Source organism: Oncorhynchus keta, chromosome 20, assembly GCF_023373465.1.
Source record: "Oncorhynchus keta strain PuntledgeMale-10-30-2019 chromosome 20, Oket_V2, whole genome shotgun sequence".
Classification (NCBI taxonomy): domain Eukaryota; kingdom Metazoa; phylum Chordata; class Actinopteri; order Salmoniformes; family Salmonidae; genus Oncorhynchus; species Oncorhynchus keta.
In genome coordinates this window covers 36,126,729-36,149,346 of record NC_068440.1, presented here as the reverse complement: position 1 = coordinate 36,149,346, position 22,618 = coordinate 36,126,729, and the positions used below count along the sequence as shown (strand labels likewise).

Below are 22,618 nucleotides of genomic sequence, written 5' to 3'. Positions count from 1 at the left end.
AAATTGATTAAATTGTTTTTTTCCCCCCTCAATCTACACACAATACCCCATAATGACAAAGCAAAAACTGATTTCTCGAAAAAAAAATATCACATTTACATAAGTATTCAGACCCTTTTACTCAGTACTTTGTTAAAGCACCTTTGGCAGCGATTACAGCCTTGAGTCTTCTTGAGTATGAGCATGTCTCTCTGTACTTTGCTCAGTTCATCTTTCCCTCGATCATAACTAGTCTTCCGGTCCCTGCCGCTGAAAAACATCCCCACAGCAGGATGCTGCCCCCGCCATGCTTCAGCTTAGTAGTAGTGCCAGGTTTCCTCCAGACGTGACGCTTGGCATTCAGGCCAAATAGTTCAATCTTGGTTTCATCAGACCATAAAATGTTATTTCAAATTCCAAGTGGGCTGTCATGTGCCTTTTACTGAGGAGTGGCTTCCGTCTGTCTCTACCATAAAGGCCGTCTGGCCACTCTACCATAAAGGTCACCTCCCTGACCAAGGCCCCCTCCCCTGATTGCCGAGCGGCCAGCCGGCCAGCTCTAGGAAAAGTCTTGGTGGTTCCAAACTTCTGCCATTTAAGAATGATGGAGGCCACTGTGTTCTTGGGGACCTTCAATGCTGCAGAATGATGGAGGCCACTGTGTTCTTGAAGACCTTCAATGCTGCAGAACTTTTTTGGTACCTTTCCCCAGATCTGTGCCTCAACACAATCCTGTCTCTGAGCTCTACGGACAATTCCTTCCACCTCATGGCTTGGTTTTTGCTCTGACATGCACTGTCAACCCTGGGACCTTATATAGACAAGTCTGTGCCTTTCCAAATCATGTCCAATCAATTGAATTGACCACAGGTGAACTCCAATCAAATTGTAGAAACATCTCAAGGATGATCATGGAAACAGAATGCACCTGAGCTCAATTTTGATTCTCATAGCAAAGGGTCTGAATACTGAATACTTTCTTTTTTTTAAATTTAAATTAGCAAACATTTCTAAAAATCGGTTTTTGCTTTGTCATTATGGGTATTGTGTGTAGATTGATGAGGGAAAAAAAATCTACATTTTAGAATAAGGTTGTAACGTAACACAATGTGGAAAAGAGAAGGGGTCGGAATACTTTGCCAAATGCACTGTAGCTACCCTATGTATGTAGCTACCCTATGTATGTAGCTACTATGTATGTAGCTACCCTATGTATGTAGCTACTATGTATGTAGCTACCCTATGTATATAGCTACCCTATGTATGTAGCTACTATGTATGTAGCTACCCTATGTATGTAGCTACCCTATGTATGTAGCTACTATGTATGTAGCTACCCTATGTATGTAGCTACCCTATGTATGTAGCTACTATGTATGTAGCTACCCTATGTATGTAGCTACCCTATGTATGTAGCTACCCTATGTATATAGCTACCCTATGTATGTAGCTACCCTATGTACTGTTTGTAGCTACCCTATGTACTGTATGTAGCCACCCTTCTGTTTAAGTCTGCTTTCTTAGTTGAGTTCTCACACTCTTGTTTCTTCTCAGGGAAAAGAGGACTTTGAGCGTCAACAGAAAGAGCTCCTGGAGAAAGAGAACATCATTAAACAGAGCAAGGTGCAGCTGGGACAGGAACAGGTAAAGGTTTTTCTCTCTCCTCTTCTCTGTTCTGTTCTGCTTTGTTCTTATTTTCTTTTCACCTTTATTTAACCAGGTAGGCTAGTTGAGAACACCTTTATTTAACCAGGTAGGCTAGTTGAGAACACCTTTATTTAACCAGGTAGGCTAGTTGAGAACACCTTTATTTAACCAGGTAGGCTAGTTGAGAACACCTTTATTTAACCAGGTAGGCCAGTTGAGAACACCTTTATTTAACCAGGTAGGCTAGTTGAGAACACCTTTATTTAACCAGGTAGGCTAGTTGAGAACACCTTTATTTAACCAGGTAGGCTAGTTGAGAACACCTTTATTTAACCAGGTAGGCTAGTTAAGAACACCTTTATTTAACCAGGTAGGCTAGTTGAGAACACCTTTATTTAACCAGGTAGGCTAGTTGAGAACACCTTTATTTAACCAGGTAGGCTAGTTGAGAACACCTTTATTTAACCAGGTAGGCTAGTTGAGAACAGGTTCTCGTTTGCAACTGCGTCCTGGCCAAGATAAAGCATAGCAGTGTGAACAGACAACAACACAGAGTTACACATGGAGTAAACAATAAACAATAAACAAGTCAATAAAGTCATAGTAGGAAAAAAAATAATCTATATATATTGTGTGCAAAAGGCATGAGGAGTTGGGTAATAAATAGACCATAGAAGTGAATAATTACAATTTAGCAGATTAACACTGCAGTGATAAATGATCAGATGAACATGTGCAGGTAGAGATACTGGTGTGCAAAAGAGCAGAAAAGTAAATAAAATAAAAACAGTATGGGGATGAGGTAGGTAAATTGGGTGGGCTATATACCGATGGACTATGTACAGCTGCAGCGATCGGTTAGCTGCTCAGATAGCAGATGTTTAAAGTTGGTGAGGGAGATAAAAGTCTCCAAATTCAGAGATGTTTGCAATTCGTTCCAGTCGCAGGCAGCAGAGAACTGGAAGGAAAGGTGGCCGAATGAGGTGTTGGCTTTAGGGATGATCAGTGAGATATACCTGCTGGAATGCGTGCTACGGGTGGGTGTTGCCATCGTGACCAGTGCACTGAGATAAGGCGGAGCTTTACCTAGCATAGACTTGTAGATGACCTGGAGCCAGTGGGTCTGGCGACAAACATGTAGCGAGGGCCAGCCGACTAGAGCATACAGGTCGCAGTGGTGGGTGGTGCTTTAGTAACAAAACGGATGGCACTGTGATAAACTGCATCCAGTTTGCTGAGTAGAGTATTTGAAGCTATTTTGTAGATGACATCGCCAAAGTCGAGGATCGGTAGGATAGTCAGTTTTACTAGGGTAAGTTTGGCGGCATCCCACTGGGCAAACAATGGTTGAATCCAAGTTTTTTCCACGTCATTTCAATGAAATTACGCTGAACATAACTTGGAAAAGATGTTGAATTGACATCTGTGCCCAGTAGGTTCTCTGTTCTGTTCTGTTCTCCTTTGTTCTGTTCTGTTTGTCTCTGTTCTGTTCTGTTCTTCTCTGTTCTGTTCTTCTCTGTTCTGTTCTTCTCTGTTCTGTTCACCTTTGTTCTGTTCTGTTTGTCTCTGTTCTGGTCTGTTCTTCTCTGTTCTGTTCTTCTCTGTTTTGTACTATTCACATAATTTATGGAACAAACATGATTCAATGAAACACGCAGTGGATGACCTTTCTAGCATGGGTTCATAGAAGCTACCTAGAACAAAGCAGCGCCAACATGTACTGCATGAACATCTGTCCCCCTCTGACAGAGCAGCCCACCAGGCAGGCCTCAGGGCACACATACATATAAGAGGAGATGAACCTTTTCACTCCTGTAATCCTCCATTACTTTAATGTTAATGTTACGCTCTCTATGGAAAAATTATGATAATTCCTTCTGTTTTATACTAATACGATGGAATTGACAGGTAGGATGTATTTTCATCATGTTTATTGTGTACGAGAGATTTCCGTCTCCCGCCTCGCCACAATCAAATCAAATGAAATTTTATTTGTCACATACACATGGTTAGCAGATGTTAATGCGAGTGTAGCGAAATGCTTGTGAAATCCTTAACTAGTTTGTGTAAATATGAAGAAAGAAATATCCACTCTCTTTCAACCTTCACAGATGAACCAGTTCAAGCAATTGGAGCAAGAGGTGATCAAACCAGTGGAGAACGACATCACACAGTGGATCTCCCACCAGCACCCGACAGGCCCCTCCTCCTCTCCCTCCCCCTCCCTGACAGGAGGCAGGGCCCAGCTGTGTGGGCGGGACCGTCAGCTGCTGGGCTTCTACGCAGAGCAGTGCCAGCAGCACTTTGTCACGTTGCTCAAGGCCGTGGACGCTTTCTTCGGTTGCGTGGGCGCTGGCCAGCCACCCCGCATCTTTGTGGCACACAGCAAGTTTGTCATCCTCAGCACTCACAAACTGGTATTTATTGGGGACACTCTATCCAGGCAGGCAGCCACGCCCGAGGTGGCCAACCGGGTGATGAACTCTAGCAATGTGCTTTGCGACCTGCTGAAGACTGTGGTGGGAGCCACTAAGACGGCCGCGTTGCACTACCCCAACACCGCCGCCATTCAGGACATGGTGGACAGAGTCACGGATCTCTCACACCACGCTCAACAGTTCAAAGAACAGCTGCTGCAGATGGCTGCTTTGTGATTGTTTGTGTTGTCACTACCTGATCCCTTCTATTGCACCATAGCATCCTATGTGTATATACCGTATATATCTATATATGTATATTGCTCGTTGTTAATCTTAAGAGTTTTTTGGGGGGGCTGTTCTGTACATATTTGGCTCTATTTTTGTGTAGAATGTTTTTATATATAGTTTCAGTCAAAAGTTTGGACACACCTACTCAGTCCAGGGTTTTACATTATTTTTTACTATATTCTACATTGTAGAATAATAGTGAAGACATCAAAACTATGAAGTAACACACATGGGATCATGTGTTAAACAAATCAAAATATATTCTATATGTGAGATTCTTCAAAGTAACCACCCTGTGCCTTGATGACAGCTTTGCACACTCTTGGTATTGTCTCAACCAGCTTCATGAGGTAGTCACCTGGAATGCATTTCAATTAACAGGTGTGCCTTGTTAAAAGATAATTTGTGGAATTTCTTTCCTTAACCTGTTGCGACGAGCAATCCCGTATCCGGGAGCGTAATTATAGCCTCAAGCTCATTATCATAACGCAACGTTAACTATTCATGAAAATCGCAAATGAAATGAAATAAATATATTGGCTCACAAGCTTAGCCTTTTGTTAACAACACTGTCATCTCAGATTTTCAAAAAATGCTTTTCAACCATAGCTATATAAGCATTTGTGTAAGAGTATTGATAGCTAGCATAGCATTAAGCCTAGCATTCAGCAGGCAACATTTTCACAAAAACAAGAAAAGCATTCAGGTAAAATAATTTACCTTTGAAGAACTTCGGATGTTTTCAATGAGGAGACTCTCAGTTAGATAGCAAATGTTCAGTTTTTCCAAAAATATTATTTGTGTAGGAGAAATCGCTCAGTTTTGTTCATCACGTTTGGCTAAGAAAAAAAACAGAAAATTCAGTCATTTACAACGCGAACTTAACTCCAGAATATCGACAGAAACATGGCAAACGTTGTTTAGAATCAATCCTCAAGGTGTTTTTCACATATCTATTCAATGATAAGTCACTCGTGGCAGTTTGGTTTCTCCTCTGTTCAAAATGGAAAAATGCACGCAACTGGAGATTACGCAATAGTTTCGACGGAGGACACCGAGCGGACACCTGGTAAATGTAGTCTCTTATGGTCAATTTTCCAATGATATGCCTACAAATACGTCACAATGCTGCAAACACCTTGGGGAAAAGACAGAAAGTGTAGGCTCATTCCTTGCGCATTCACAGCCATATAAGGAGACATTGGAACACAGCGCCTCAAAAATCTGGCTCACTTCCTGTATGAAGTTTCATCTTGGTTTCGCCTGTAGCATTAGTTCTCTGGCACTCACAGACAATATCTTTGCAGTTTTGGAAACGTCAGAGTGTTTTCTTTCCAAAGCTGTCAATTATATGCATAGTCGAGCATCTTTTCATGACAAAATATCTTGTTTAAAACGGGAACGTTTTTCATCCAAAAATGAAATACTGCCCCCAGAGGTTCAAGAGGTTAATGCATTTGAGCCAAGGGAGGGGTGGTATACCAAAGATAGCCCTATTTGGTAAAAAAACAAGTCCATATTATGGCAAGAACAGCTCAATTAAGCACAGAGAAACGACAGTCTATCAGGTACTCCTCGCTCTTTTGTTTGGGTTTCAACCCTGTGTTTTTGTTAAGTGTTTGTTTCGTCTTCGTCCCCATGTCTTTACACGGCACGCCGTAATTTGGTGCTTAATAAAGAAAACTATTACGCATTCCTGCGTCTGTCTCCCGAGTCATTCGTGCCAACGTGACATCCAGGCTATGTAAGGGCTATTTGACCAAGAAGGAGAGTGATGGAGTGCTGCATCAGATGACCTGGCCTCCACAATCACCTGACCTCAACCCAATTGAGATCGTTTGGGATGAGTTAGACCACAGAGTAAAGGAGAAGCAGCCAATAAATGCTCAGCATATGTGGGAACTCCTTCAAGACTGTTGGAAAAGCATTCCAGGTGTAGCTGGTTGAGAGAATGCCAAGAGTGTGCAAAGCTGTCATCAAAATATAAATATAAAATATATTTAGTTTTGTTTAATACTTTTTTGGTTACTACATGATATGTGTTATGTCATAGTTTTGATGTATTCTACAATGTAGAAAATAGTAAAAATAAAGAAAAACACTTGAATCTGTAGGTGTGTCCAAACTTTTGACGGGTACTATATTTAATTATGATATAAATATACAGATAAGATATATGTGTCTTTTTAGGGTGATTTGGACATATTTTCGTAACATTCCCGTTTCATATATTATAAAGCACCTAATGATGATGACATCCTTTAGTTTTTTTAACCTGTAGATTGTTGACGCACCCTACTGCTGGAAATGACGCCAGTGCTTTGTGCAAATCGTTTGATGTCGCACTCTTTTGTTGAAAAGGGGGCAGGGCTCTCAACAGACAAAGTAAAGGACTGTTCTTACCCATATGACTGTGTCTTTTTTTATAAAGTGCGTTAACTGCTAGAAGACTAGCGGGCGCCACTTTGTTTTCAGACACTGCACATGACATGACATAACCAAGCCTTGTTAAATCCCACTTATGTTATTACACACACACACACACACACACACACACACACACACACACACACACACACACACACACACACACACACCTGTCGGACCTGAATGGCTGGCCTTGTACACAATATTGGCAACAACACTGAAACTCACAGCCAAAGCCTGGTATCTTTCACATTCACCCAGAACTGGGCGCAGTTATTTGAAATAAATTAAATGGATATTACATGACCGGATGGTAAACAGCTCATGTTATGATGTAGCAGATCATATGTTAACATCATAACAGATGTATAGCAGATCATATGTTAACATCATAACAGATGTATAGCAGATCATATGTTAACATCATAACAGATGTATAGCAGATCATATGTTAACATCATAACAGATGTATAGCAGATCATATGTTAACATCATAACAGATGTATAGCAGATCATATGTTAACATCATAACAGATGTATAGCAGATCATATGTTAACATCATAACAGATGTATAGCAGATCATATGTTAACATCATAACAGATGTATAGCAGATCATATGTTAACATCATAACAGATGTATAGCAGATCACGTCACCATCCTAACTGATATGGCAGATCATATGTTAACATCATAACAGATGTATAGCAGATCATATGTTAACATCATAACAGATGTATAGCAGATCATATGTTAACATCATAACAGATGTATAGCAGATCATATGTTAACATCATAACAGATGTATAGCAGATCATATGTTAACATCATAACAGATGTATAGCAGATCACGTCACCGTCCTAACTGATATGGCAGATCATATGTTAACATCAAGATAAGTCGTCTCTTCTCTTTTATCCTCTCGGATGCTCATGTAGCATGGCATGGAGCCAGTGAATAGATGTTTATGCATAACAGTGGATGGAGTCAGAGCGTAGATGTTTATGCATAACAGTGGATGGGGTCAGAGCGTAGATGTTTATGCATAACAGTGGATGGGGTCAGAGCGTAGATGTTTATGCATAACAGTGGATGGGGTCAGAGCGTAGATGTTTATGCATAACAGTGGATGGGGTCAGAGCGTAGATGTTTATGCATAACAGTGGATGGGGTCAGAGCGTAGATGTTTATGCATAACAGTGGATGGAGTCAGAGCGTAGATGTTTATGCATAACAGTGGATGGAGTCAGAGCGTAGATGTTTATGCATAACAGTGGATGGAGTCAGAGCGTAGATGTTTATGCATAACAGTGGATGGGGTCAGAGCGTAGATGTTTATGCATAACAGTGGATGGGGTCAGAGCGTAGATGTTTATGCATAACAGTGGATGGGGTCAGAGCGTAGATGTTTATGCATAACAGTGGATGGAGTCAGAGCGTAGATGTTTATGCATAACAGTGGATGGAGTCAGAGCGTAGATGTTTATGCATAACAGTGGATGGATGGGGTCAGAGCGTAGATGTTTATGCATAACAGTGGATGGGGTCAGAGAGTAGATGTTTATGCATAACAGTGGATGGGGTCAGAACGTAGATGTTTATGCATAACAGTGGATGGGGTCAGAGCGTAGATGTTTATGCATAACAGTGGATGGAGTCAGAGCGTAGATGTTTATGCATAACAGTGGATGGGGTCAGAGAGTAGATGTTTATGCATAACAGTGGATGGAGTCAGAGCGTAGATGTTTATGCATAACAGTGGATGGAGTCAGAGCTTAGATGTTTATGCATAACAGTGGATGGAGTCAGAGCTTAGATGTTTATGCATAACAGTGGATGGAGTCAGAGCGTAGATGTTTATGCATAACAGTGGATGGGGTCAGAGCGTAGATGTTTATACATAACAGTGGATGGAGTCAGCATTATAGTTTTAACCATGTTTGGAGGCTATACAGTGTTTTATCACCTTTGTTTTGTTTACAAACATGGGAGTAAAACAATATTATATTTTGGGTTCTGGCGTGGTACGACAGTTGAACTAAGCTCATGAGGCATTTATAAGTTACATTCTTCAATAATCAATGGGTACATTTCTTTAATTTGTAAGTCCAACAATGCACATAGCAACTACTGATTGCCCCTTTAAAATACAACTCAAAACAACCATTATTTTGTTTCCCTCTACCCTCCTTCTGTCCCTCCTTTTCATATCAGCCTGACTGATATATACGTTATATATATATAGTCCCTGTGGCGAGGTGGGTCTGTAGCGATAAGGGACTGGTAAAGGGCTGTGAAGGAGATGCCCATACCCCCTGACTAGATACTCTCTGAGACAACTACCAACCCCATCAGAAAACCTCATTCAATGGCTCTGAACACATAGCCTTGCTCTTAACAAGCCATCAGTGGTTTAATCAACCACCCCTTTCCATCATTCACTGTTATCCCAGGGGACGAGAAGAGAAAAGGACTCTGCTCTGGAATGGCTTTTAGAAGGTCTTCATTTAACCCAGGCTGCCGACTAACACGGTAAATCAGGAGGATGTGTCATTCCCCCAAGTAAGTTTCAGGTTCTGGCTGACAAGATTCTGCTCTGATTTATCCTCAAATAAAAATGGCATCCAGGAAAATCGCGTCGCTGGCTCAGAAACAAGAGAAAGAAATGGTCCTTGGCTGAGTTAACCTGCAGACCTGGAGACTGGAAAGAGCTTGATGAATCAATGAGCTATTTCAGGACTGGAGGTCGGTGCTGTGGCTCTACTCCTACTGACAGTCCTGGGAGACATCCCAAATGGCACCCTATTCCCTATATAGTGCACTACTTTTGAACAAAATGTCACCATATTTCCTATATAGTGCACTACTTTTGAAAAGAGCCCAAAGTAGTGCACTATACAGGGAATAGGGTGCCAATAGGGACACACTGAACTCACCTAAGGGGGTGAATGAAAGAAACAGCAGCTCCTGTCTGTCTGTGGGATGTGAGGGGGGAGAAGGCAGCTTGCCAAACAACTCACCTCTGGCTCACCGCTAACACACAGTGTAGGAACTACAGCGGGTCACACAGGCAAGCTAGGTGCTCAGAAAGGCAGATAGATTAAGCTGTGCTCTGCTGTCCCCTGGGCAGTTGTCTGTGCTCCTCAATGAGACACTGTCTAGTCCTGACAGGAAACTCCAAACAGGTGTTTGGCTGGATGTATGGGGGTTGTATGAGTGAGGGATGTACAGGGTAGCTGGTCAACAGCCAACCAAGTCAGCTACTATGTTCACCTGGCTGTTGAGTGTAGAATCACGACAAGGTCAGTTAACCCAATGAATCCCACCATCACGATTTAGGAATTCTAATCCCTTTTAAACATTGTGTGTTTGGATTTGTCTATTTATTCTGCATCCACTGGCACCAACCATTAGTCTGGGTGATTAACAGGGGCTGAGCTAGATCAGTGTTAGTGAGACGAGGGCAGGTCCCAGAAGGGGCCCGTGGCTGGGGACCTCTTCCAAAAACATCTGTAGAGTCAAAATGGTTTGAGCTACAAAACTTTTAAAAGTGATTTATGAAAAACTGAGACTCACACGAACACGTAACATGTTTTTGTACTTGCACATGTAAACAATTTCTGTACTCACGGCATTCATATAAATGTATTTTTATCCGGTTTCTGATGACTGACTGTATTTTTTTAATATATTTTTTTACATTTGTTAATAAAACTCATTAATGCAACAGTTTAAATGAAAAGCCGATTTTTACTGGGGTCTCAGGACTGATAGGGTTACGTGGAAATGATGTGCAATGCTGCAAGTCAACCACATGGGGGAGTGACAGAGAGATTTATATATAGAAAGGGTCGAGAGTCTATGTAATTTCCTTGGTTTACCGCAATCATTTCCTGCAAAGTATTTGCAGACTCTGAAATTACAGCTTTTTTTTTTGCTATTGCTCAGCATGGGCTCTCGCTGCTCTTTAAAAAAAACGGCCCAGCTGCAGACAGCACAGTATCTCGCAAAACACACTGTGAGATGATATAAAGAGCCTTCATTAGCATTTCTGTTAAAGTGTGAGAGTATAAAGGCGCAAAAGCCATTTACTTCAGTGTTGTTTTGAAATTAGAAGCATCCGTTGGATGTGGAGGGATGAAACGCCTGGATGCCTGGGATTTCAATGTTGTACTTTATTGTAGTTGAGTATCTGAGTCATTTCAGCCCATTTAACTGTCAAGGCTGCTCATACAAATCATTCATAATGACAGAACGTTTTTTTTTTCAACATCACACAGCCACAAAGTTTAACTTGATACACTTGAAATACAGCGATATCCAAAATTAAAACTGTCTGGTTTCAAACTCTTTGAAGACTGATTTACTCCATTGTTCTATAATGCTGGACAATACTGCCTCCTGTTGTTCAGTCCATGTAAGCAGATTTGACATGAACATGATGGGGGAAAACCACAATACATAAAGTCTATGGAGTTAAAGGGTTAAACGAAGGCTGACTTTCAAAAGAATGAGGGGCAAAGTGTCAGAATTCAGGCTGTACATGTGTAAGACACAATAACACACTGAGAAAGTTATCAGCCATTGACGTGACATTAACCAAATTAAACCGATAGTAAAATGTTATGATTACAATTTCCCTAAAGAACTCTCTATGTCAATGTCAGTTATCAGCTTTGCAAAAATGAAATTTAAAGAAATGTATTTCTATACAGAGTTTAAGAAATATATTTATTACGAAGCTAAATTACAGCAATAGCCAAAAACAAACTTTAAAATTTGACCAGCAACACATGTAAAAACCATTACACATAGAATTGAATTTAGTTGTTGTCTTATAACTGGATCAGAGGCCATGTGACCAACTAGAGGAAAGGATGCCATCTAGACAGGCACTGGTAGAGGCTCAGGGGACTACTGGGGAGGCCTTCGACTATATGTAGTAGAGTTTAAATGGTTATTCCATCCAACTTCAAATTATTAGAATAGTACACCTCGCAGAACAGAACAACCAGGTTGAGGGTCAGTGGCCAAAGCCCACGAACAGGAATATTCCAAGTTCAGACAGAAGGGGGAGTCAGATCGCTATGATCGCCAGGAACTTTACTTTTGGTGTCTATTTGTAATTATTGCGCTACTGGTGCTGCCGGTTGATGTTAGGTAGGCAGCTGCAGTAGCTGAATGATGTTAACGTCTTCGGGTTTTGTTTCATTACATGTATTTTATTTCATCTGGGTGCTTGTGTCACCTACCAACACCCTGGTACTACCCGTAGCTCCCGTTCTCCTCAGTCTGAGAAAACACTGAGAGAGAAAGGTATGTGTTGCAGATTACTCCTTTGTAGAAGTCCATAACGTGAAATAAATAAAACATCCCAAGGTGAATGCTCTAGATATTGTTATAAGGGAGTGGGAGACTATTGAAACATGTAACTTTCAGCGTCGTGAAGAAGGCGCAGCAGCGCCTCTTCAACCTCAGGAGGCTGAAGAAATTCTGCTTGTCACCAAAAGCACTCACAAACTTCTACAGATGCACAATCGAGAGCATCCTGGCGGGCTCGGCAACTGCTCCGCCCTCAACCGTAAGGCTCTCCAAAGGGTAGTGAGGTCTGCACAACGCATCACCGGGGGCAAACTACCTGCCCTCCAGGACACCTACACCACCCGAGGTTACAGGAAGGCCATAAAGATCATCAAGGACATCAACTACCCGAGCCACTGCCTGTTCACCCCGCTATCATCCAGAAGGCGAGGTCAGTACAGGTGCATCAAAGCTGGGACCGAGAGACTGAAAAACAGCTTCTATCTCAAGGCCATCAGACTGTTAAACAGCCACCACTAACATTGAGTGGCTGCTGCCAACACACTGTCATTGACACTGACCCAACTCCAGCCACTGGGAAATTATGTAACTATATCACTAGCCACTTTAAACAATGCTACCTTATATAATGTTACTTACCCTACATTATTCATCTCATATGCATACGTATATACTGTACTCTATATCATCGACTGCATCCTTATGTAATACATGTATCACTAGCCACTTTAACTATGCCACTTTGTTTACTTTGTCTACATACTCATCTCATATGTATATACTGTACTCGATACCATCTACTGTATCTTGCCTATGCTGCCCTGTACCATCACTCATTCATATATCCTTATGTACATATTCTTTATCCCCTTACAATGTGTATAAGACAGTAGTTTTGGAATTGTTAGTTAGATTACTTGTTGGTTATCACTGCATTGTCGGAACTAGAAGCACAAGCATTTCACTACACTCGCATTAACATCTGCTAACCATGTGTATGTGACAAATAACATTTGATTTGATTTCAGAGTTTTATTGTTATTAATTGTTGGATCCTGTATTTTACATTATAGCCATTAGATATATATGATTAAATATTATCTGATGTTGGTTGTGTGAGGTGTCTGCATTTGTGCACTGGAGAATCATTATGAGATTAAACAACTGCTTGCTACTTGCCTGTTTGTGTGTGACAAGAACTGAGTAACATGGTGTGACCTGCATGTTGCAAAACGGTAGATAACAGCCCAGCAGATGCTTTGTCCTTGTGTTTGTATGTAACAATATTGAGCACATGGTGTGACTTGCTGTATCTTACAAAGTTGTGATAGGGAGGGGTGATCATCACGAGGTTTAACTGAGATGGAAAAATACTGAACAACACAATAGCAGGAACTGAGCGACTGTTCTAACTAGGCTGCGATACCAGAACAGTAAGGATCTATACATCGACGGAGGGAGGACTCCAAGAAGCGCCAAGAGGCGGGGACCCGCCTGAGCGCCTGCAATAGGCTGGGCAAGTTTAAAACACGCCCAGCCTCTACTGTGATAGGCCAACAGACGTGTTGGAACTGTCTATCACAGTATAAAGAATACCGTTTTACATACGTCTTGTCAGTTCCCTGTTCTGCCCTGAGTGGTATTACAGTGAGCCCGTATATACGAAAGTTGCATTTGCCATTTATTACTTAGCTAATAAAAAATACATAGTATAAAATCAGTGACTCATTGTTATATTTATCCTGATACCAGATTTGAATTTACGCAACCCTAACATAATATAGTTTACAGAGTGCTAAAAGTGCTGCTGTTGCTAGCTAACATGCCTTTCTGTGATGCAGACGGTTCGCTGAGCTGCCGACTGGTGCTGGCGTTGCATTGTGGGAGATGTAGTTTGGTTCTCTACAGCCTGAATGGAATAAAGGCGATTTCACGTAGTAACTTGTTTATGTTGCAGTGTTTTTGTACATGAGTTGTTGTATTTTGGTACGGTCAACACTGAAAGCACCTAGCAATGTATTGAGGATGTGAGACAGGATGTGTTTTACCTTTCTTCATGCTCCTGTGTAGAACAACTGGTCAGATGGTGCATTGGAGACTGATGTGTTCCTGTTCTGTCTTTTCATAATACTATTGCAGGTATGGTTCTACTGTCTAAGAATTAAGATGATACATTATCTGTATTAAGGACTGGTTATTTTATAGTATACATTATGGCTTTATGTATGTATGAGTGATTGTGTGAGTCCGAGAAAACACTGAGAGAGAAAGAACTGGTCAGATGGTGCATTGGAGACTGATGTGTTTCTGTCCTGTCTTTTCACAATACTATTACAGATCAACATAAAAGCCTAAAAGAGAGCCGTGGTGTCGCTCTTCATTTCTTGGTTCTCCTGTGGTACATAAGAGACCCGCTACATATAGCTAGCTATAGCTTGGTGCCCAGGCTACACTTCTACTGGGAACCAGCTAGCCAGAGCTACAGTTAGCCTATTCTATTGCCTTCCTGGGGAGCTCTGGGGCCATGTGTGTCAAGCATATCAGAGTAGGAGTGCTGACGTTTTAGGATCACACATCACTGGGAAGGGCATTATGCTAGATGTAGCTTGGAGCCCTGGGGTGTATTCATTAGTGCACACCATAGCAAAGTGTTTTGCAACGAAAAACAAGTTTCTTATCAGACAAGTTCTGGTTAGGTCCACCCCGTTTCAGCTGTCCTCTTCCGTTTGGTTCCTATTGAATACACCCCAGTTAACACCTCGGGGAGGCTAGCTGGCCAGAGCAATGAGCTATAGCCTATTTGTTGCCTTCCTAGGGAGCTCTGTGTATAAAGCGGATCGCAGTAGTGGTGCTGATCTAGGATCAGGTCCCCACTGTCCATGTACTTGTATTCAATGTGATTTAAAGGGCAAAACTGATCCTAAATCAGCAGTCCTACTCTGAGACAGCTACAGCCCCTGGACATTGTGTTATTACAACCCTCTCGGTCTTAAGGATAGTCAACCGTTCCGTTACATATGTAGTCTGAACAACAAAATAACAAAACAAAAACATTCCTTTCATTAAACTTTTGTTAAAAAATAAAGTGAAATTTACTGGCATGGAAGAACTTCGGTTGTCAGTTATGCAAATAGTTTTATTCAGTTTCTCTTCTACAAGTTGTTTTGCCTCTGAATGTAAATGATAAATGAGCCTGTTTATACAACGCTTTGTCTGTGTCTGAATATAGGCTTTACTACAAACACACGTCTGTTCAAATAAACACACTCTCATAAAACGTGCGCACACACACACACACACACACACACACGACAGAGAACTCACACTCAGCTGTCTGCTGTTGGAGAAAGATTCCCCATGCAGGTGTCAGCGGCATGACAGTCAATCAGAGCTGACCATGTTCCAGGGTCAGCCAATCAGAGCTGACCATGTTCCAGTGTCAGCCTATCAGAGCTGACCATGTTCCAGTGTCAGCCAATATTTTATTTAACCTTTATTTACTAGGCAAGTCAGTTAAGAACAAATTTTAAGAACAAATTCTTATTTACAATGACGGCCTACCCCGGCCAAACTCTAACCCGGATGACGCTGGGCCAATTGTGCGCCGCCCTATGGGACTCTCAATCACGGCCGGTTGTGATACAGCCCGGAATCGAACCAGGGTCTGTAGTGACGCCTCTAACAATGAGATGCAGCTCCTTAGACCGCTGTGCCACTCAGGAGTCCACATTGCTGACCATGTTCCAGTGTCAGCCAATCAGAGCTGACCATGTTACAGCATCAGCCAGTCAGAGCTGACCGTGTTACAGCGTCAGCCAGTCAGAGCTGACCGTGTTACAGCGTCAGCCAATTAGTGGTGACCATGTTGCAGTGTCAGTGAAGGCCAGGTGAAGAGACCAAACATGCTGCTCAGTACATACACTGTGAACAGCTAAAATACATATTTGAAACATGAACAAGTGGCATACAGAATGTTCCATGATTTGATGGCTTGTCCCTTTATAATATCAGCAGCTGTGCCTAGTCTAGTAAGAAGAACGTGTCAAGTGTCATCAACGAGGATGTCTTTAGTAGTGCAGAGTGGAGGGGTGGATTTCATCAGGAGAGGCAGCAGTATACACGGACATGGGGGTAGTATGCCATTCCAAATCATGCAATTTATTAAAGGGGTTTTTGTCCACCACTGTTTCCTAGTGGGACGGCTGGTTTGGTGAACAACAGGACAGGGTGTGGCCGACAGCGGACGGGTGAGGTAATCTATGTAGTACTATTAGGAGGAACAGCCCTCTGGCGGGCAGTCTTGGGCCTCTGGCGTGGGGGTGGAGGAGAGGTACGTTCGCTCCTGGATTCGGAAGGCTGGGTCTCGGCCTGTGGAGAGCCGGTGTCGCCCAACATCTCACGCAGGAACTTGAACTTGGACAGGAAGAGCTGCCAGACAACGTACCAACCTGAGGGGCCAAACAGAGCAAAGGTCATCCAGGAGAAAGTGAACACTGACTGTGCGTAAGAATCAAATAATGAACTTGTTGTATTTGAGTCAGTGACCGCGTTTACATGCACACAGTATTCCGGATAGTAGCTCATATCCCGCTTAGGGTCTTATTCGGGATAAGCTGTTTACATGCACCTTTGATATCCCACTCACTAGTATCCATGAATAAACAGAATATTCCTCATTTAAGTTCATATGGGTTAGAAGTGTAATAATAATATTTACTCCGGCAGAATTATTCATTTCTTGCAGTAAAATTATACAATAAATGTTAATTTTGTCTTGGGAACAGGACTTGAGAAATATTATTTGTTTCTTTCAGCATCTCTTGAGAAAATGTGAATATGTGTATAATGTGTTATCTTTGACACTGTTATGCAAGCAGACAGTATTTCAACCACATAAAATTTGCACTCAAGACAAACTGAAGTTAAAACTGATGACATTTGGATATTTTGCACAGGATCAATCCTTCCACTGTTTTGAGTTGTGTTTTCTCCATGGTCCCTAAATGTTTTCTCCCCGGTCCCTAAATGTTTTCTCCCCGGTCCCTAAATGTTTTCTCCCCGGTCCCTAAATGTTTTCTCCCCGGTCCCTAAATGTTTTCTCCCCGGTCCCTAAATGTTTTCTCCCCGGTCCCTAAATGTTTTCTCCCCGGTCCCTAAATGTTTTCTCCATGGTCCCTAAATGAAACGGACAACTTTACCAGTGTTAACTAGATTACTAATGTGTTCATTCTATCGATGTATGACATTATTCTGATGATAACTACTTTAGTCTTCTGGAGCAACAAGTTATGACAGAAGAGAAGCTAAATGTAGCCAACTATAGTTGACAAACAAATGGCCTACCAAATGTCAGAAATTATGTCCTACCAAAAGTCAGAAATTATAAAAATGTCCTACCAAATGTCAGAAATGATAAGCAGAAACTTCTCTAAAATAGGAGTGAAAGTAGCCAGTAGGCTATACAGTCCAGTATGGAGTGTCAGCAAAACAAATAATACTGAACAAAAATAAACACACAACATGTAAAGTGTTGGTCCCATGTTTCATGAACTGAAATAAATAATATTATACATACAAAAAGCTTACTAATCTCAAATTTGTTTACATCCCTGATAGTGAGCCTTTCTCCTTTGCCAAGATAATCCATCCACCTGACAGGTGTGGCATATCAAGAAGCTGATTAAACAGCATGATCATTACACAGGTGCACTTTGTGCTGGGGACAATAAAAGGCCACACTAAAATGTGTAGTTTTGTCACACAACACCACAAACGTCTCAAGTTGAGGGAACGTGCAATTGTCATGATGACTGCAGGAATGTCGACCAGAGCTGTTTAACTTTTTTTTTTAACTAGGCAAGAGTTGTACACCCAGAGCTGTTGCCGCCTCCAACGTCATTTTAGAGAATTTGGCAGTATGTCCAACCAGCCCCACAACCTCAGACCATGTGTAACCACGCCAGCCCAGGACCTCCACCAATTCATAACAGCTTAGCTACAAAACAGGTGCTAACTACGAACCTATAACATGGTGTGTAGTTGAGGTCTTGCACAGTCACTGCTCCTAAGTAAAGATAGCTAGCTGCTAACATGAGATCTTGATGATGTTATATACGGACAGTAGCTATCTATAATGGCAATGCCAGCCAGCTACTGTAGCTAACGGTTAGCTGATATATTTCGAAGCTGTGTCAGAGGTCCTCGTCAAATCTCAGTAACGTTAATCTCACAACATTCAAGAAAGCTGGAGAAAAAAAAAAATCACGAATCCAACACATTTGTTACTTACCAAAAACCATGAAGAGCAACGCGCACACAAGGGTGGCCACAATTACCAGCACAGCGAGACCAACGCTTTGCCACATCGTCTTCTTGTTGTCAGTGCTTGCTAGCTAGCTCTAGTTACCAAGTAAGTAAACAGATGTTTACAGCTAGCTCGCTAAATCGCTGTAGTTCAGAGTTGAGTCCGTTAACTAATTCGACGGACTGACACTGATATACAGTTTACAGGTGTTATTTGCCACATCATAAACGTTATAACACAATTCCTCGCATCAACACGGATGGAGGATAGCTGCTGTAGCTAACTAGTTGTTATTAAGGAAAACAAACCCCTCATTGCCGATACGGTTAGCTGGCCAGACAGTCTGCCCCTCTGTAAAAATGTCAACGTCGCTTTGCCTAAATCATGGACGGATAGCTAGGTATCACAGGAGGATGCAGTATCGTTCACATCTCTACATTATTGCAAGCTGAACGATTACATTTGCAAAATGAATACAATACAAAGACCACGTTGGTCTCGAAATGAGGCTTTGCGTTAGGCTGAAGACCAGCATTGCCTTTTGGGTACTGTAGTCCATATCCTCACTCTGTAACTCCACAAAACATGGGGCGAATCATAATAAGAGATCAATTATTTTTTAGTAACAGTTTATAAAATATATTAATTATGTGCGCATCTTAATAATATTTGGTAATTATTGCATGTGTTTATTTTCACAATCATTGTAGCAGGGCAGCTATTTCCGCCAATCTAGTCAGCCTAGATTCAAAACATGTTTTAGTGACATATTTGGAGTGATTCGCACAACTGAAGCACAATTTGACAATTACAGATCAACAACAAAAGTTATTGGTGGTGATGATCTGGATTAATTTGCTGACATCTTCAGCCAAGTTGATGAAGGTCTTCATCGTGTAACCAGGACATGTCTATTTTCACAGTTTCCAGTCAAATTCAAGAGCCAAGTCTTTCATCTTCTCCATGTAGATCTGGTCAAATTCCTCACTCTGGGCCACAGTGAACATAGTCTGCCAGTCCCCAACCTTCCCTGGTAAGAGACAAAACAAAAAGCATATTAAGTGCATTCTTTTTAGTGCTATTTTCCTTGATGAATTTTGTAACCAATAGTTGAAATTGACTTCATGACAACACAATCTTTATTAATGTGGATCACATAGATGCCATACCTTTTCTAATGAAGGATCCACTTTGTTCAAAACATGCTGGATGCTGTTTATCACGTCTAGCCTGTGGGTCTTCCTTCATGTTCTTGAAGGAGGATTTGTCCACGATCATGTCAATGGTTTGGTCATCCAGCTTTTTGCCCAAGAAGTTTGATATCCTGACAATTGCACCTCGTGTGTCCTGAAAGCAATTGTTATAGTTTGGTTACTAGTCTCAGCAATACACTCAGTGTACAAAACATTAGGAACATCTCCTTTTTCCCCTCAGAACAGACTCAATTCATCGGGGCATGGACTACAAGGTGTCGAAAGCATTCTACGCTTGTGTCAAGTTGGCTGGATGTCCTTTGGGTGGTGGACCATTCTGTATACACACAGGAAACTGTTAAGCATAAAAAACCCAGCAGCGTTACAGTTCTTGACACGTTCAAAAAGGTGTGCCTGGCATACCCTGTTCAAAGGCAATTCAATATTTTGTCTTTCCCATTCACTCTCTAAATTCCACACATACACAATACATCTCTGTTGTCTCAAGACTAAAAATGGTTATTTAACCTGTATCCTCCCCTTCATCTACACTGATTGAAGTAGATTTAACAAATGACATCAATAGGGGACCATAGCTTTCACCTGGTCAGTCAGTCTATGTCATGGAAAGAGCATGTGTTCCTAATGTTTTCTCCGCTCAGTGTATATTATCCACTGTTATGTCATCTCATCTATTATGGAAATTAACTTACCTTGATCATATCTTCATATGTCATAGAAAGGATGTCAAATTCATCTTTGTGAGCATACCAATCAGCAACATGATCAAACCAAGATCCCCGAGAACTAGGAAAGAAACATTATTAGGTTATTTCACATTGACACTTTGGACATGTTTCGAACATGTATTTAAACTTCTGAGATATACTTACCCTCCCCCTTGAGAAATTGAATCAGAAATGTATTGAAGTCAGGTTCGCTCTTAAGGACTTTCGTGATATTTTGGAGATGAAATAAGGACACGGCAACATCCTTTGGGTTCCTGGCTATGTAGAACACCTTAATAAACAATTGACACAATTAGAATGCAGCCAATTCAATATAACTTGAACACCACAATTCAAAACTAATACAGTACATTGTAGATTCAATTGATGTAAATTAAATAATCTGTCAAATCTCATTGTTGGCATCCAGTTTTTTTTAAATGTAGTCCGTCTCTGAAGACTTTTTAAAAACATATTCATATATTCTGTCTGTGTACAGTTTTATTTAAACAATTATCAAAACATGGGTTTCACTGGCATTTATTGCTTTGCATTCATTGCATGTTATTTCTCTCTCTCTCTCTTACCTTTCCCTTCTCTCTCAGTCCTTGAGGGATTGAGGACAAATGTAAGTGAGACGCGAATGTTCTTGTTGATGGTATGTTGTTGTAGTCTATTTGTCTTGAGTTTTCCTCAATGAATGGCACCAGTTCCTGGATTGGTTTTTTACTTCCCTCTGTCATTTGATCTTCATGATACAATAGGGACAAAATATACTGTGTCCATGTAGTTCCTGTGGTTTTAAAGAAATACAATCACAGCATTTGTGAGATCATGTTGCACATTCACAATACAATACCTAAATTCATGCAGAATTCAATAGATTGTGTAGTGTAGCCTATAAGTCACTCTACAGTAAGTACTGTACAGGCCTACAACCTATGTCAGATGCATGGTCTTACCTGACCGTGGGTAAGTAACAACAACGATGTCATCATCCCGTATTTCAAATGTCTCCAGAGAATCAAGGTGTTGGACTTGATGCACCCCTCTGACCAGGTTGATCCCCTTGTATGGGAAAAACCCAAGGGCAGTAATCTGAATCTTCTGTTCCTCTCCCATTCTTCAGTTAAAACAGCTATTACAGCCGAGAACAGCCTTCAGATAAAACACCTATTACAGCCTTCAGTTAAAACACCTATTACAGCCTTCAGTTAAAACAGTTAGAACAGCCTACAGTTAAAACACCTATTACAGCCTACAGTTAAAACACCTATTACAGCCTACAGTTAAAACACCTATTACAGCCTACAGTTAAAACACCTATTACAGCCTACAGTTAAAACACCTATTACAGCCTACAGTTAAAACACCTATTACAACCTACAGTTAAAACAGAACAGCCTTCAGTTAAAACACCTATTACAGCCTACAGTTAAAACACCTATTACAGCCTACAGTTAAAACACCTATTACAACCTACAGTTAAAACAGAACAGCCTTCAGTTAAAACACCTATTACAGCCTTCAGTTAAAACACCTATTACAGCCTACAGTTAAAACACCTATTACAGCCTTCAGTTAAAACACCTATTACAGCCTACAGTTAAAACACCTATTACAGCCTTCAGTTAAAACACCTATTACAGCCTACAGTTAAAACACCTATTACAGCCTACAGTTAAAACACCTATTACAGCCTACAGTTAAAACACCTATTACAGCCTACAGTTAAAACACCTAGTTAAAACACCTATTACAGTTAAAAAACACCTATTACAGCCTTCAGTTAAAACACCTATTACAGCCTACAGTTAAAACACCTATTACAGCCTTCAGTTAAAACACCTATTACAGCCTACAGTTAAAACACCTATTACAGCCTTCAGTTAAAACACCTATTACAGCCTACAGTTAAAACACCTATTACAGCCTTCAGTTAAAACACCTATTACAGCCTTCAGTTAAAACACCTATTACAGCCTTCAGTTAAAACACCTATTACAGCCTACAGTTAAAACACCTATTACAGCCTACAGTTAAAACACCTATTACAGCCTACAGTTAAAACACCTATTACAGCCTACAGTTAAAACACCTATTACAGCCTACAGTTAAAACACCTATTACAACCTACAGTTAAAACAGTTAGAACAGCCTTCAGTTAAAACACCTATTACAGCCTACAGTTAAAACACCTATTACAGCCTTCAGTTAAAACACCTATTACAGCCTTCAGTTAAAACACCTATTACAGCCTACAGTTAAAACACCTATTACAGCCTTCAGTTAAAACACCTATTACAGCC

General features: G+C 41.1%; 3 protein-coding genes across 3 annotated transcripts in view; 1 reads left to right on the top strand and 2 right to left on the bottom strand.

Moving 5' to 3' along the window:
- The window catches only part of LOC118370435 (enhancer of filamentation 1-like), a 74,373-nt gene extending 67,631 nt beyond the window's left edge, over positions 1 to 6,742 (top strand). The window contains 2 exon segments of the mRNA XM_052472767.1: positions 1,534 to 1,623; positions 3,738 to 6,742. Of these exon segments, the coding sequence (XP_052328727.1) occupies positions 1,534 to 1,623; positions 3,738 to 4,280 (633 nt within the window). The 3' untranslated portion in view covers positions 4,281 to 6,742.
- An 8,460-nt stretch (positions 6,743 to 15,202) lies between these two features.
- Positions 15,203 to 18,882, bottom strand: LOC118370433 (small integral membrane protein 13). The gene is made up of 2 exons (XM_035755434.2): positions 18,374 to 18,882; positions 15,203 to 16,532 (listed from the first exon to the last, which is right to left on the bottom strand). Exons 1-2 carry the CDS (start codon positions 18,447 to 18,449, stop codon positions 16,342 to 16,344), a joined length of 267 nt encoding a protein of 88 aa, XP_035611327.1. The 5' UTR covers positions 18,450 to 18,882; the 3' UTR covers positions 15,203 to 16,341.
- A 399-nt stretch (positions 18,883 to 19,281) lies between these two features.
- Positions 19,282 to 20,377, bottom strand: LOC118370434 (amine sulfotransferase-like). Its single transcript, XM_035755435.2, has 3 exons — positions 20,295 to 20,377; positions 19,558 to 19,735; positions 19,282 to 19,418 (listed from the first exon to the last, which is right to left on the bottom strand). The coding sequence occupies exons 1-3, from the start codon at positions 20,316 to 20,318 to the stop codon at positions 19,306 to 19,308; spliced, it is 315 nt and encodes a 104-aa protein (XP_035611328.2). The 5' UTR covers positions 20,319 to 20,377; the 3' UTR covers positions 19,282 to 19,305.
- Positions 20,378 to 22,618: the final 2,241 nt, after the last annotated feature.